General features: G+C 48.1%; 1 protein-coding gene across 1 annotated transcript in view; it reads right to left on the bottom strand.

Annotated features, from left to right (window-relative positions):
- Positions 1-2727: 2727 nt before the first annotated feature.
- The window catches only part of EPHB1 (EPH receptor B1), a 425495-nt gene continuing 411663 nt past the window's right edge, over positions 2728-16559 (bottom strand). Inside the window, exons 13-16 of the mRNA XM_032333747.1 lie at positions 15931-16080; positions 9469-9662; positions 7465-7620; positions 2728-4175 (exon numbers count right to left, since the gene is read on the bottom strand). Coding sequence (XP_032189638.1) covers positions 4067-4175; positions 7465-7620; positions 9469-9662; positions 15931-16080 — 609 coding nt within the window. The 3' untranslated portion in view covers positions 2728-4066. The remainder of the gene's footprint in view (positions 4176-7464; positions 7621-9468; positions 9663-15930; positions 16081-16559) is intronic.

Below are 16559 nucleotides of genomic sequence, written 5' to 3'. Positions count from 1 at the left end.
TTAAGCATGCTTTGAACCTTCTTGCTGGCAGAGAAACCTGGCTTCTTCCCGTTTGCTGCTAGTTCTCCATCACGCCTGTGCTTCTTCTTGCTTCACTTGCCAGGGACCTAATCATACTCTTACTCAGTTGGGGTCAAGGTCATTATTATTTCTGAAATGGTAATGAGGTTCCCAGGCTAGCTCACAAAGGTCTTCTTAGAACAAAATCTAGCTGTTAGAATCCTGTGTTTTTAATTGCACATTGTAGATTCTCACCCTCTTGCCTGATGTCTCACTCCTCCTGCCCTGACTATTCCTGGCGTTCTAGTTCTCAAACCTCACTGGTTTCTGTTCTATTCACAAAAGCATGGCCAAGGGTAACTTCTGTCCTTAATCGATTTGCATTCTATTTGGGAACCTCAGCAATTTCAATGATCCTAGGGGACCTACCTCACTGGCCCAGCTCCACACATAACTTTGTGGGGGGTGGGGGCATGGAGAGGTGGTAGGTGAGAGCGGACATGTGATTTCGGTGGTATAGGTACCTGTTTGACATCTCCGAGCTCCAGTGATCTCCAGAGGATAAAATAAACACCTGCTCTGTAGATTTATCTACTTGCTACAATCCTGCCTTCCTTTATTTGAGGAGGCCAGGGAGATAGCGCAGAGAGCTGGGTCATAGTCTCTAAGGATTTCCCGTAAATCACATCCCTTCCCATAACCCCTGGGCCAGGAGCACTAGGGAAACATTGGCCACTGTTTTCTGTGCAGTCCTCACCCACATGACCCTTGGGGACTGTGGATGTCCCTGGCAGAGAAGCCCCCTCTGTCAGCCATATCCTGGGCTACCAGCATGGCCATAGTTTCTGTCTTTTTAGCCTGGCTCAGAGGGCCACAGGCCACCACCACTGGGCAAAGTGCTTTTTAAAGAAACCATCTGAATTGGAGTTCATCTTCTGCCAGATGCAAAAGTAGCAGATCTAACCGAAATTCAGAAGCCTGGGATCTCACTACCAGTGAGCACTCTCCCCAAGGAGCTCTTCTGAGGGTGTGAGTAAAGTTTCCTGGCTCCAAATTGTCAACAGGCCAGATACCCCTGTGCAGGAGACCAGCCTCCCCCTTCGCTTTGTGCCCAAGAGGAGGGCGAGGGTTCATTCCTCTTTTTCTGGGTAGCTCAAGAGCTTTAACAGCTATCACTGCCAGGGTCAAGAACTTTACATTGATTACTAATTCCAGTGAGTAGAATGCCAAGATTCCCAAAGTGTGGTCCCTGGACCAGCAGCAGCAGCACCACCAGGCAATTTCTGCTGAGTCATAAACTCACTGGTTGGGCCCAGTGGTACGTGTTTTGACACACCCTCCAGGCGATGCCAATGCATGTTCAAGCTCGAGACCCAGTGGGATCGTGATGAGAACAAGAGCCCAGTTGCCTGAGTCAAAATCCCGACTCCACCATTGTGTAATGCCGGAAAGTTCTTGTCTCTGTTCCTTCATCTGAAAATTGGGGGTGGACAGTTACCAGCTACCACTTTACAAGATGCTTGTGGGGAAGAGAGTTAGTAGATGTGAAGTACTTTCACCGCACTTGGCAGACAGAACCTGCTTAGGAGTGTTAGGACCCATCAAAGGCTGATACTACTATTGGATTAGACACAAGAGGCAACAGAGGCTCAGAGAGGTTAAGGACGACCCCGTGCTACAGAACTCCCCCCCGCCCCTCACTCTCTGTCTCCTTGGTGGGATCTTACAATGAAACCAAACCCAAGGGTGTGGCACGCCCTTCACCTTGACCTTGCTTTGTGGACGGTCAGAAGGTGGGCTGGCATTGGTGGAGGCACAGTGAGAATTTTTGGGTTAAAGATGCTGCGTGAGGAATTGGGTGGTAAGTTAAAATTCACTCCTGTGGAAAATTAAGAGTAGATTAGCCAAACTGCCTAGACTTGTAAGACACTTCATGGATTGAGGTCTTTGGGGTAATTAGCAAATTGTGCATGGAATTGGCAAGCTATTAATAAGGGGAACTTTTCTCTTCTACTTGCTACATGGCTGGGTTGGGGCCCTTTGCAACCATAGACAAATCCTCTAAGACAGTTCTGTCCATCTCCTCTTGGCCTCCAGGGGATAAGCACAAGGGTGATGCATTGAGATGGGGCCCCCTGGCATCAGAGCTGTACTCCTAGACTCAGGAACCTCTCTGAAGGGTCTTCAGAAGGTATGATCTCCCCCTGTACAATGTTTCCTAAGACTGGGGGAAAAGGCTCATCTCACCTTAAATTTGCATTCAGTAAGCTGCATGGGAAATGTGGCTCCTTTTACTGGCTCAAGCCCCTCCCCCCCGACCCAACTGCCTGTTCACAGACATAGCACAAGCAAGCCGTCTAAAATAGGCTTCAGTGGCTTTTACAGAATTGGCCTGGATATGAACTTCCCAAATGCAGTATGTAAACTGAAATCAGGGCTGATGGTCTATTACTGGTGATTGTTTATATCTATCTGCCAGTGGCTTCGTAAGCTGCATATCTGAGGCTTCAAAACCTCATATTTTATTCAGCTCTCCCTTTGGGTTCCATCAGTGAGAGAGAGTCTAATATATTCTGCTTCTTGGGAATCACAAGGTACAGAAGGTATTCCTTCGCTCCCCTTTGTGGGGAAGAAGGACACCTGTTAAGGATTCTCCTAGAACTTGGGGATGGACCCACTGGGGTCTGAGAACACACACTCTGACACCATTCTATGTAAACCCAGACATGCTTCTGCTCATTTTAATTAGACAGATAAAATTAGCAAGGAGATTAAGAGAAAAGGAGAAATTAAAAATATTTAAATGTTAGGTGGAATTTACAAAAGCGAATTGAACAATGAGGTACAAGAAGGAATGCAGAGAAACACAGACACATTTGAAACATTCCTCGGATGCCACACGGCTTACGCCAGTCCACAGATCAGGTAAGAAGAATTCTCCCTTGCCATCTCTTGAATTGCAGATTTCAGGGATGTGGAAGAACATTCTCCAGAAACACTTTCCTTCTCCTTCTCTTCAGATGTTACCAAGAACAACTAATCAGTCAGTATCATTCTAGAATGGCCCACACTGCCTCCAATTCAAACCACTCACCTGTTTCTTGTCTGAATTTGCAAGCTCCTGAGAGTTTTTTTTCCCCCTTTCATTTTATTTTTCTCCCTGCCCTCTCTCCCCATTGAGCCCATGGGCCAACTGGGCCAGTCAGAACACCAAACCAACAACACTTTCCAGCCCCTTGGGATTTTCCGGGGGCAAAGACTTCCCGGTTCTTCTTTCTTGTTTGCATCTGTTACGAACAAGCACAGTCATTTTAGAAGACAGACATACATGTGTGTGCTCCTGCACACAGAAACAGGTTTTTCTTTTTTTTTTTTTTCCCCAATTTGTGGTTTCTTTTTCCTTTTTGCAGAAAATGCAAACAAAAGAGAAACAAGGTTTTCAATTGAAGGTACATCTCTTCTTCAATATGAAGACATTAATTGAATTGGTTGGATCCCCCATGCAGTGGTCAGCAAGGTCCTTTGGCAACTGACAGAACGACATCTGGAGACTCAGGAGCTGGGGTTTGCTTGAAGGAACTTCCCTACACGAGTCATGAGCAAAGGGAAATGGATGTGGGAGAAGGGAGAGGGCTCGTGGGGAGGAGTACAAAAGGAGAAAAGAAAAGAATGTCATTGGTGAGGAAGAAAATGGAAAACTGCCTGTTTCTTCCCTCTACCTCCTTCCCTTTCTTCCTGTGGATGGGTGACTCCAGACCTCCGAGGGGGGAGCGAGTTTACTCTTGGTTCCCCTGATGCATATTGTTTTGTCTTCACTTTCGTTGAACGTCACCTTTTCGTGCTTTTATGATCACAGATTGGGTTTCCCACGGCATCTGAAACATGCTCTGTCACTGAGAAGTGAAGGTTGCCCATTAAGAACAGGTCCAATTTCTTCTTCACTGATGTAATGCATTTCTCAGTCAAGAAGCCCATCTTTCCAGAACATTCCACAGTGGTAAACCTCTGGTGTCCTCTTGAGCCTGGTCCTTTTCCTTCCTCTCCTCCCCCCAGAAAATGAGAGTTCTCATGCCATTGCCGTTGGTGACTGACTCATCTGGACCCTCATAGAATGAATGCTGTTCAGGATTTTCTTCTGATGACCTGCCAAGGTGACCCCTATTCTCAGGAGGTCTCTGGGAGGGAGAAAGCCACACACAAAAAAGGCACTTTAGTGTTAGGGCAACATTTCACAGATCAAAGCTCGTCACAGAAGGCAAGTTCTTGAAATAGTTGGACAGACTAAATAAAAGTGTTTAAAATCCAACACTCAAGTTTACCCAAGTCTTTGGCAAGCGCCTACCTAGATATTTTCTTGCTTAATCTCACTTGCTTTATGCAGTGGCCCTCATCCCCAACGGCCTCTCCCACTTGGACAATCCTCAAAGTGTCGTGCCCTGTTCTTCACCTCTGGGTTCTGAAGCAGCCCCTTCCTTGTGTCCCTGACCCTACGTGGACTGGAACTTTCCTCTGTTGTTTTTTTGAATACACCAAGCATACACTATATGGGGCTTTAGTTATGCTGTGGAGCTTTCTGCCTAAATTAGTGATCACCCACTGAGATCGGAAAGATGTGGGGTTTGCTAGGTTTTCTGATGTTTTTCCCCTGAGTTTCCATTTTCTGCCTCTGTTTGAATTTTAATGTCATGAATTTTTAAGAAGGGTGATCTCAAAATAACTTTCAAATATCTGCCCAAGCAGGAATCCAAGTAATGTGTTTAGAATAGGGGTTTGGATTGGCTTCATCTTTAAGCTGTGAGTCTTAATAGGATCAAGTTCATGGCTTATATTTAATTTTGGGGAGATCCATGCACCTTTTCCTAGTAAATAAATATTTAGTTAGTAAATAAAATAATAATAATATAGCATTGTTCGAGCACTTCTCATGTGCTGTATACTATCTCATTTATACCTAATAAAGCATTTCATGAATATTGACAAACCACTCAAAGTCCATAATAGTTTAAGCAGTAATTGTTTCTCATGTGCATCCTGTAGGCAGGCAATAGGCCAAATGCTTTGCTTGCACTAGTCCATTAACCTCTCACCACAAACCAATGAGATGGGTACTATTACTGTTTGCTCATTTGTGAACAAGGCAAGTAGGGCTCAGAGAAGTTAAGTAACAAGCTCAAGATCACACAACAGACAACTGGCAGTTGCGCTGGGTTAGAACTCAGGACTACCTGGTTCTTAGCCACGCTTGTAGAGATGCTCTTAAAACTCTTCTTAGCTCCTACCTCTAGGTGCCTATGCTTCCCTCAACCCCTCCTTTCAGCTGGTGGTCAAGCACCTCCGGGCAGCAGCTGGCTCAGCTTGTCGAACTGTCCATGTCTTTTCAGCAAACACTTCTGAGAGGCATGCTTGAATTTGGAATTCACAAATTGTCCTGCAATCTATTTTATTTAGTTGCTCATGTACTTTTTCCATTTTTATCTCTCAAGAAACCAACTACATTGCTCCAATAGTGTGCCGACATTTTTTACTTTGAACTAAATCCCTTAATTTTTCCTTTTCTGGACCAAAGGAAAGTACTACATTTGATTCCTTTAGTTGAGGGGGATTAGGGGATGATGGCCTCAGACTCAGCCATATCACAGTGAGGAAGCATGAGCCGCCCACCAGCGTGGGCACCAACTTCTGCCCCTGATTCCAGGCTCTCCAATCCTCTAGGACATCCACTTTATCTCTGCAAGATGGGGAACCTGGTTTGCCACTGGTAAGTTCTTCTTCTCTTTTTGTGTGTTATGTGTTTGTTTGTTTGTTTTTGGTGGTGCCTGACAATAATTTATGGTGACAGGGAGTGCCTTGTTTAGGCATCAACAGAAAAATGAACCTACATTTAAAAAATGAATTCTGCTGTTTTGTGGATCGTAGGCTAGATGCACGCTCAAGCCATCTTGTTGGAGAAAGTGGAGGTTCCATCGTTTCTGGCAAGAATCGACCTCAGAGAGGTAGAGCAGGACTCCGGGAAGACTGACTGCAAAGCTGTTGCCCAGGACAGAAGCTGCTCCTCTGGGGTTCAGCTCCTGGGGCTGGATGGGACCATCCCTCTCCCCTGGGACCCAGTAGCTGGCCCACCACAGGAGGAAATCTCAGCACTTAGCATGGTGTCTGGGATGTAACAGGGGACCCGTAAGTGTTTGCCAATTGCCTGGAGGATTTACCGATCCTCTAACCTGGGAAATGTGTGTCACAGGCCACCAAGCCTCATATTGTCCATACACATTATGGACCAGGTGGCCAGTGAGGCCCCCTCTAGCCGGGTGCGTGTATTCAAAATTTAAACCTTGCCAACTTCAGTCCAGTGCTTCCCAGCCTTGGCTGCACAAGAGTCACGTGGGGAGTTTTAAACATCCCGATGCCCAGAGCTCAGCTTATACCAATTAAACCAGAAAATCTAGCAGTGGAAGTCAGGCATCCATATATATATTTTTTTAAAGATTCCCAGGTCATTTCAGGGTGCCACAAAGTTTGGGCATGATGTGCCGCCAGGGCAAACTGGTAGGAGGAGAAGGAAGTGGCCTTCAGGAGAGAAGGCTGTAGCTCCTGCTTTGCCACTCGTGAGCACTGAAGCTTCGGGTGCTAACTCACCTCCTTTCTGAATCTGCTGAGTGCAAGGGGGGAGCTAAGTAATTATTTCCCAAACTACCACACCACGAAACCCTGCCCATCCAAAAGATGGTTCAACAGTATTTAATAATTTTAAATAGGTTTCTTTTTTTCAGGATTTCTCATGGCCTTTACAATGCTAATATGTGTAGCAAATCTCCAAAAGAGTGATAAAGTGTTCAGTATTTCCCAAATTTATTTGACCGGGGGACCTTTTTTCCAAGGAGAACCTATTAACATTTCCCAGAACAGGTGCTGCTCAGAACATTCTTGGGGAAGTGATGGACTAATGGATGTTAAAGACCCTTTCTGGTTCTCATCGTATTTGAATAATTTTAGTTTCCGTATTCCTCCGCCCTCCTGTGGGAGCTGCAGACTGGTAAATAATTGGTGGGGGATGGAAACATCTGCTCATCCACGAGCGCTATCTAAGTACGGATCTGAGCTCCCCACACGTCTGGAATTGTTGCTGAATCAGTGCAGTACCCCTTCCTGCAATGTTGCTGAAGGTGCTGGCTGGCTGTGTTCTCTCCATCTGGATGTTCTTTTTGTTGGAGGAGAGACCCTTGATGATGAGACAAATGACCTATGGCTGTGACTTAGAAGAACTCCCCTTTGGGACCAGGATCGATCTCAGCCTCGCCACCCGAGCCCTCCATCTTTCCAGGGCCTTTCCCCACCAGGCCTGGTTCTAAACAGAAGTGGAGCTCTGGGGGTGAGGCCAGAGAGCAGAACTGGTCCCCTGAGCCACAGCACGGAAGGAGACTTGGTCCCCGCCCACAGGTGGCACAGAGGTGAACGCCCGTCACTTACTCTGATGTCATCTGGGTGACCAGCTGGAGGGAGGTGAAACCAGCGGTGAGGAAGCTGTCCCTATACTGGACCATTTTGATGGCACTGAGCCAGTCATCCACGGTGGTGAAGGCCGTGAAGTCTGGAATGGAGCGGTCTAGCAGGGGCTGGGAAGGCCTGTGACAAAGAGACAGAAAGAGACAGACAGACAAGGGGGAAGTGAGCCCACAACTTCAAAAGTGTGTGCACAGAGCCACACTCTGGGCAGACAGCAGACTTCATGCAGGTTGAGAGTACCTTGCTGACAGGATGTGGATTACTGGGGAGACCTGCACTGACCCTTCTTTCCTTCAGAATTCTGGTGGTGAGGTGGCCCCTCCCCTGCCTGTGGGCCCTGCTACACTTCAGCTGGGCCAGACAGATAGACTGAGGCAGCATGAAGTCTGGAGGAAGAGAAGGCCTGTTCCTCCTTTGCAAACTGGGATTGAGGAGCTTCACCATCCAAGAATATGGTTCTTTTAAAAATATATGAAGTTTACTATAACCTTCCCAAATCTATAGGTAACATTTTTTTTTTTTTTCCTGGTTCTGTCCTCAGCTAATTGAAATCAATGGAACAGAACAGCCCTCTACTGACCTTCTCTGGCACATTCTCAAAGCAAACACCCCACAAATCAACCCACAAAGCCGGGTTCCACCTTGACATATCCGTCAACCCCCAACACCCATGCCCAGTCCTTCACCAAGAATTAAAGATGTGACCTCCAAAATCTCTTGAACACATCCATCTCTTTCTGCACCATTACTCCGACTTAGGACCCTATCTTCTCCATCATTATTGCTGCAATATTCTCCTGCCCATCTTCTTCACACATGTTCCTTCTTCTTGACATAAGGTCTACACTGTAGGTGGGCGTTCTTTGAAAAATGCAGGTGCATCATGTGCATAATCCTCACCCTGATCCCGAGCCATGTCAAACCTTTCCATGGGTGCTCGCTGCTCTGAAAATCCAGCCCAGAAGCCTTCACAGGGCCTACAGACTCTGAGTGTCTGGCCCTTGCCCACCTCGCCAGCCTTAGCCCTGACCCAGTCCCCTCATAGACTGGACTCTGAACACACTGACCCTGTCCTTCCCATCCTTGAGGCTCTGCATATGCTGTTCCTTGGCTGGGAACACCTGTTCCTCTCCTCAAATCTTCCTTTCATTTGGTTCATGCATTCCTTCCCTTCAGCACTCAACTGGAAGAACGCTCATCAGGGATGTGTCCCTGATACCAGGTAAGGTATGTGTCTATGCTATCCAACACCATGCACCTCCCTGTCATAGTGGCTATCAAGGCCTCAAGTCTGCATTCCTTTGGGTGATCCTCTGGGTTTGGCACTCCTAAATGATTCTAAGCTCCAATAGGGCAGGAATCAGGTCTATCTTGTTCATTCGATACTGCTGGCAATGGGCACAGAGCTTAGCATGTAAGTGCCCAGTAAACTATGGTTGAAAAGATCAACTAATCAGCCAGCTAACACTGCAGTGTTAGAGAGTAACGTAGAGCTGACTGTTGCTGAAAGGAGCCCCAAGTCATTCTGTGCATTCTCTCCTAACAATCCAAAGGCTTTGTCTATGCCCCACAGCAATCAGAGCTTTTACTTGCCAATAAGTAGGCCAAGGTTCCAAGTCTGCAGCTCTACCTGGTGTGGTTAACAGAAAGGGTGCCTTCTGGAAATAGGATCTCCCAGAAGTGGGGCCTTGTTACCACTCCTCAATTATTACAGAGCCAGCAGAAGGTGGAAACCCAGATGGGTATCTTGATATCTGCCCATAGCCCATGCTGGGAGTGGGAAATACTTTAGAGAGGTGAGGAAAAAAAAAAAGGAAAGATGTCTTGGAGTTTCTTCCATTGGTGGATAAACTTAGGCACCTCACCCTTACTGTTAACATATCTAAAGGCTAGCAGCCTTGCTATTGGGCCTGCCCCCAGCAGTGCGACCACCCACACCCAGGAACCACGCCATTCTGTGAAACTCACACGGCGGTGATGGTTGCCACAGTCTTGAGACTTGCCGGGTTCCGGATCATCTTGTCCAGGGTGTTGACAATCTCCGCGAAGCGGGGCCGGCTGTTGCGGTCCTTCTGCCAACAGTCCAGCATGAGCTGGTGCAGAGCAGCCGGACAGTCCATGGGTGGAGGCAGCCGGTAGTCCTGCTCAATGGCATTGATGACCTGCAGTGACGCACATGGGGACAGGTATGATGGGGTGAAGAGACACCAGCAGTCATAAATTCATAAATTAGCCCTTAAGGATGGAGCTTCCCTGAATCAGGGGCTCTCCTTCCATGCTCAGGTACCTCTCACCATAATGGGCTGTATATGTACTTGGCCTTTTGCCCTAGACTGTGGGCTCCTGGGAAGTAGGGACCATGTCTCACTGTTCCTTCGTGTCCTCAGCATGTGCAGCAAGGCCTGACATACTGAATCTCTGTCAATGCTTCCTGAAGGATGAGCTGGTGAATGGCTTGAACTTCTCCTCTCTGTACCGGGACATCAGGCACCATTCTGCCTTGTTGGCAGCTGGTGGCATGGGGCAGTGATGGAGCAATGGCACTCGGGAAACCTAGTGAGTCTGTTAGTTCTAAAGGATACCCTGCGAAGCCTGCAGTGGCCTGGTCCTCACACTGCTAAGGGAGGGAAGGGATCAGCATTTGATAGAGAGCCTACTCTGTGTCAGGGCCCTTCTCGAAGCTTCCCGTGCTCTGTTTGCCTTCTTCTCCACGATGCAGCACCATGCATTGGGTTGAAGATAATTTGGCTACGTAAACTGGTTAAGTACAGTGACAGCGGTCAAAATAACATGGCGAGTGAGCTAAAATGAACCTTCCCGATCAGGTTTAGGTAATTTGTGCAGTCTCTGGGGGACAATTTTGTTCAGATTTCCAGATCTTTAAGTACTTCTTCCTACTTTTCATATGTTGTAAGAGTTTTTTATTTTTTTAACACCTTACTTCCTAATTTCCAATTCATTTAAATCAATTATGCCTCTTCTATTTTTTTTTTTTTTCATCATCATGAAGATAATTGTAAACGACCCAGTGCTAAACATGTGAATTTATTATGGTTCCCTCCTACCACAATGGAAGGCCTGGAATACAATGAGCGCCTTGGAGTGATGTTGCAAAAATGTACCTATTGAAATGGAAATGTACTCACATTGTAATATTAGGTAAAAGAGCAGGCGGCATAACTGCAGGTTTAGTATAATCTTGCTTTTGGAAAAAAAAAAACAAAAATCAAAACAAAACAAGAAACAGTAATTACACCCATGCATACAAAAGACCTTGGAAAGATACATACCATGGTGTTAATGACGGTTGCCTCTGGGCAGGTAGACCCAGGAGTGCTCTTTATGTTTCTCTTTTTGCTTGTTTGTGTTTTTATTTTCTATAATAATTATACATTGATTTTATATTAAAATAAACAGCTCAAGCACCTTAAACAACAAAGGAAATAATTTGGAGTTCAGGGATTTTCAGGTGTTTTTGCCTCTACTTTAAAAAATGTCACATTCATTTCAACTGATTATTCTTTTTTTTTTTTTTAACCTTGTAGATCTGTCAGAAATTAAGCATTTTCAATCAGTTTATATTTTTACAAATTCTATGCCCAGTATATAGGACATAAAGTGGGGCATGAAATAATATGACCTGAAGTCATTAGAGATAATCAAGGTGTATTATTCCTTCTCTTCTAGGTGGTGGGAAAACCAACAAGCATACAAACCATACCAATATTAGCACTATCCACAAACTGGGGACTGGGAACATTCACTTTATGTTATGCCGCTGACAGATTTTTAGCCAAACTCCTGCCAATCAAATCACCTTCTCTCCTTTTAGGAGGGCATTACAGCCCCACTTCTCCAGGAGGAAACAGAGGCACACAGTGCAAAATAACCTGCCTGGGGAGCCACAGTTAGGAAACGGTAGGACTGAGAAGACATTGCAGGAGGGTCTGATTTTAAGTCTGGAGTATCCTGAAGCCCTCGTTCCCTAGGCCTCTCTTGGGCTGCCACTGTAATCAGCCTGGAGAACAGTCCAGGAGTTGATGTCTTCATGGCAGCAAGCAGGGGTATGGAGCTCAACCAAGTCATCCATGAGGAAGGGTGGCCGGGGAGCCTTTCCATCAGCCTGGCTCATAAATTGGCACCTTTTTCCAGTTCCTTCTAGGCAGCCAGACTGAGGGGCCCTGTCACAAAGTCCCTAGTCACTGTGGAGACAAGTGGGATTATCCATTGAACGGCTCTTCTTGGGTTCCCTAAGGACAAGCTATGTAGGGCTAGCGGGAGGGTCTAGTGTCTATTCTCAAATCCTCATCAGGCTAGGGGCCCCCAAAGTCTTCCAGTGTAGGGCAGCTCACGTTCCTCTAAACTACTGGCATCTCTGCTCAAATTGTTTGATGCTAGAGCCCCAAATAGTATGTATTCCCACTGGCAAGCTTCTCTCCCATCTGCCCGTAACCGGAGGGAGCACCAGAGTCAGGGCCCTTCAGCAGGAGGCCCAGCTCTATGGTATGACCCACTGACCCAAGCTTTCCTGGGCAGAGTGCCACGAATGAGCCTGGGGGACCCGTGCACACAGTGGATCATCTCTCTGTAATCTCTGGATCAAATGCAACCGAGCTATGCTTCCCATGTCTCCTCTGCACGTCCCCTCATTGGACATGTTGAAGACTGTCCTGCCATTTGCTTTTGTGTTTCCTCTGTTCGCTTGGTAGACCGTCTTCCTTTTCAAGAGGACATCAGAACCACTGATCCCTCCTCCCCACAGGTCAGCCAGGAGGCAGACCCACACACAGTGCTGGGGACAGTATAGCATCATAGCTAAGGACAAAGACATTGGTGGCCTGGGTTCGAATCCAAGTTTCACTTCTTATTTGCTTGAGAACCTTGGGAGAGTCACTTGACTTCTGGAAATTTCACAGATGAGGTTAGTAAAAAGATTAGATGACATGACGAGGTGATGTCCAGTACCATACACGTGAACAGCAGAAGGCATCATTTCATCAGATGGGGGCTGTCATTCCTACCACGTGTAACACAGTAGCTGTCTTGGCAAAGGGGGTTACTGTTGCACTTCTGGTCACTTGAAGGCCTAGAAGGTAGTGTTTGAGAAGCACCAAGCACATGGTGGGGGAGCTAATGAATACCAGATCCTTATTTCTCACCTTCCAGGATAGAGGATAGTCACACTTGTGTTTACAAAATGGAACTTCATGCCATTTGCTATTTCTGTTAGATCATTTTGTTGTTACTACTTGAATTGATATTCTGGAAGCCATGGGTCCCTCTTGTACATTGAAAAAAAAAAAAAAGCCTTTACCCTTCACCCCAAAGAAAAAATTATTTTGGTCATTAATTGATTTATCTGCTGCTTAAGTCTTTCATTGAAATGCTGTGACTTTGGAGAATTTGACTCTTTTTAAGGATCTGGGTATTTTCCAAATTTTCTGAGTATATAACTTAAAATCAAATTAAAACATCATCATTTGAAAAAAAGAACTGTGGTCCTCTAGTGGGGTTTGGGGACCATTCTTGGTCATGCCTGCCTTGCTAACAGATGTGGAAAACAGGGAGGAGACAGGGAGAAGCCCCTTCCATCTGGCCAGCCAAGGGCTGTAAACACCAGCTACCATGTTTGAACTGTGTGAAAAGATACAGACCAAGCTTGGGGGCATAGAGTGGTCATCTGAGCAGACTTGGAATTCATCAGAGTGAGTCCTGGGTCCCTTTCCTTGGTCTGTAGCAGGTTGAGATAAATGGCTGTTGAAAACACTGGAGATTAGAACGAGATCAGATGGCATCTCCAGAGAGAAGGGAGAGCGAGGGTGTGGGAGTAAGAGAACCACATGAGGCAACTGTCACTCGGGCAGAATAGGTGGCTGGCTCCCTTGGAATGGTCTTCAGCAACCTTTGGGCCTGAAGGCCAGCACGAGCCAGCACCCTGGGCCCTAGGAGGCTGGGGCAGGGAGGGGGGAGGGGTCGCCTTTGTTCCCCTGGACCTGGAGAAGGCAGGGGCTGGGAGGGGACAGGGGCTGTTGGTGTGACCCCAGTGCCTCAGAGAAAGTGACTGGAGCTTCTTGGGAGAGGAGCGGGGCCCCTCCCCGGGTCCTCCCATCCTCTGTGGGCTACCAGTGGCGCCCAGACGGGTCTTTCTCATTAGCGAGTCCGGCGGCACCTGCTCCACCTTCCACAGGGGAGACCGAAGTGGAGAAGCTCAGTGTCGTGGAGGAACCAGGGCAGAGGGGGTTAAGTCGAGCTCTGATGTTTCAGTAAAACCGCAGCTCCTCTCCACAGACACTGCCACTCTCATTATCTCTGTCAATCAGATCCAAGCAGCAGAACTTCCAAGTTCTCTCTCTGGCTGACAAACTCTCTGTACATGTTCAAAGACCTTCCTGGGCTCCGGAAGCCCAATTACCAGCACTCCGACTTGCCTCTGCAATTCCCTTTCTTAAAGCCTTTCAATTGTCATCTGTAGAATCCTCTACTGCCACCACCTCCTGGTTTCTGACGAGTGGGGCTGCAGCCCGGGGCAGCCGCGGCCCCTCCTGGCTGTCTCTCAGGCCAGGCCTTTTCCGAGGGGGCGAAAGGCACCTCCTTCCATCCAGAGAAGACCTGCCCTCAGGGCCATGTTGAGGGGACTTGTCTGGGAGAAATACCACAAAACTGGAATAAACTGCTACTTTGCATATGTTCCTCTTCCCTTTGAGACGCAGCTCGAGAGTCAAATATCTGGAAAGCCCTCCGTACCTCCTCCTTCTAAGTGTTCCCACCACCCAGTGTACGTGCCCCCGGACTGTGGACACCCAGGGACAGAAGCGGCAAGCACCATGCCCAGCAGTGATGAGTGTTTGCTGAATGACTGATCTGGGAATTCTGGAAGTCTGCTATCGGAAATTCCATTTGTTTTCAGCCTAGGTGAATTCATCTGCTGAGAATATCTTGAATGTCAAATCTCGCCTGGCAGAAGGTTTCAGAATCCATTCTTTGTGTGCTGAATTGTTCTTAATAGGATTAAAGTCTCAGGGAAGGGCCTCCATGTTTCTGGATCCCATCTATTACTCTGACGGTCTGGATGGGACCGGGAGGCCACTGATTTCGTGAACGCAGCCTCGGCATCAATTCTGACACTTTCTGTTTTGACATGTTCCAGGGGCAGAGGTGAGGCATGGATAATCAGAGATGAGAGGGGACCCAGAGGCCTCACACGGTCCTGAGACCTAGTTAACCCTGCAACCCGTTTACCGTGATGCCGCAGCACCCCTGGAGGCTGGGAGGAGCCTGTCCCGTCCCCATACTCCCCCTGGGAAAGCTTTCCCGAGCTCCTACACAGCCACCTCTCTTGATCCTCTCAGCACCTGCTGTGGCTCTATACCTCAGGTGGGACAGAGGGCTTGCCGAGGCCAGATTTCTCAAGTCAGCCATACCTCAGAGCCACCGAAGCAGGGAGGTGTGGATAGTGTGCTGGGGATGGCCCTGCCCCTCCAGCTGCTAGGTTGGGAAATGCAATAACCGCTCCCAAGGGGATGGGCGGAGTAAGCGGAATGGAGGAACGCAGGTTTAGCAATCTGCTCCAGAGGAAGGGGAGGTATTGAAAATACAGAAGCGGAATGGTCTGGAGGAACAGCCCAGGACCAAACGCAGTGTGGAAATCCAGATATGACTTTAAATTGAGGCTTTAGCAAAGCAAATCATCCTCATAAGTCTTCCTCACCTTGCAGTGGTTATGAAGCAAAGGGTCCCATCTGGAACACCTCTGCTTAAAGCATTCCAGATGACTCTTCCCCTTCCTTGCCCACCTCTGTCCTTGGAGGGAAACCTGGAGGGGTGCTGATCCCCTCTGCTCAGATACCTCTGCTTCTGTGGGCCATCTGAATGTGACCAGCTTTGGGAACCCCCAACAGCTCCTCCTTCACTGAGAGGTGACAGAGCCCTCCCCCCGCAAAGAGTAGATTTTCAGCAAAGAAGGGTCCTTAAGAATTCCTGTCTTTAAAGCAGAGAGGTGTGAATGACAGAGAAACTGCAACCTGCTCAAGGCATCACATCTGTTAGAGCAGACAGCTCCGCTCCCCCTCTGTCACCCATGGCAGGACAGCACACAGCCTGGGCGCTTTGAAGAAAGGCCAGGACTCCTGCTTCATTGGGCCTGTCCTAGATCATGGTCCACAGTCATTCAGAACCAGCTCCTGGGGCTTCTGGGTTGGCCCAGGCACCTTTACGGGTGCCTGTGGGGCTATTGGCGTTACCACATCTCCATGCCGGACTCTTGGATTAGCCCAAACACTGGTGTCAAGGGGTTCCTTGTACCCCTGCCCGGACACCTCAGGTTCAGATTGTAAGGCCCTGAGCTGACACCAGATAGGAGGGCTGGCTTGCCACTGCCAATGAGAACCCTTGGCTGGGGATTCGTGGCAATCGGTTACCGTCGATACTCACATCTTGGTTGGACATATCCCAGTAGGGTCTCTCTCCAAATGACATGACCTCCCACATGACAATGCCATAGCTCCAGACATCGCTGGCGGACGTGAACTTGCGGTAGGCGATGGCCTCTGGAGCTGTCCATCTCACGGGGATCTTCCCTCCCTGGAAGACAGAGAAGTTGGTCAGCCCAACTGTCAGGTTTCTAGTTGAGGGCAGGAGAAAATGAACTGGGCCTGTATGTCCTTTCCACTCCCCTTGGGCCTCTTACACCTTGTGAATTACGGTAGCCAGAAGAGCCCACCCCGTATGGCTAGCTTTCATTCTGCAGCCACGTACAGCGGTAGTGGTGGGGGATTTGTGTGGCCCGTGCTAGTCTGACACCGTATCTGGGCACACCTGTGAGGTGGTTGCTGTGCTGGGGTTTTGTTGGTCCCCAATCCCCTGCACGCTGATCCTAATGTTGAGTCAGGGGGAAGCAAAACAAACACAAAAAGGAAGAACATGGCAGGCAGTCTTTCCTGGGGGCCTTCTACGACAAGGTCACACCCTGCTGCCCCCTACCCCATTTTATTTGTGTTCCACCTGTCAGGGTTGGTGGTGGGGGGTTCCTCACCCTGCAGCTTGAGGACAGCCCTGGGCTG

The sequence above is a fragment of the Mustela erminea genome, chromosome 1 (assembly GCF_009829155.1).
Source record: "Mustela erminea isolate mMusErm1 chromosome 1, mMusErm1.Pri, whole genome shotgun sequence".
Lineage (NCBI taxonomy): Eukaryota > Metazoa > Chordata > Mammalia > Carnivora > Mustelidae > Mustela > Mustela erminea.
This window is presented reverse-complemented; position numbering and strand designations above follow the sequence as displayed.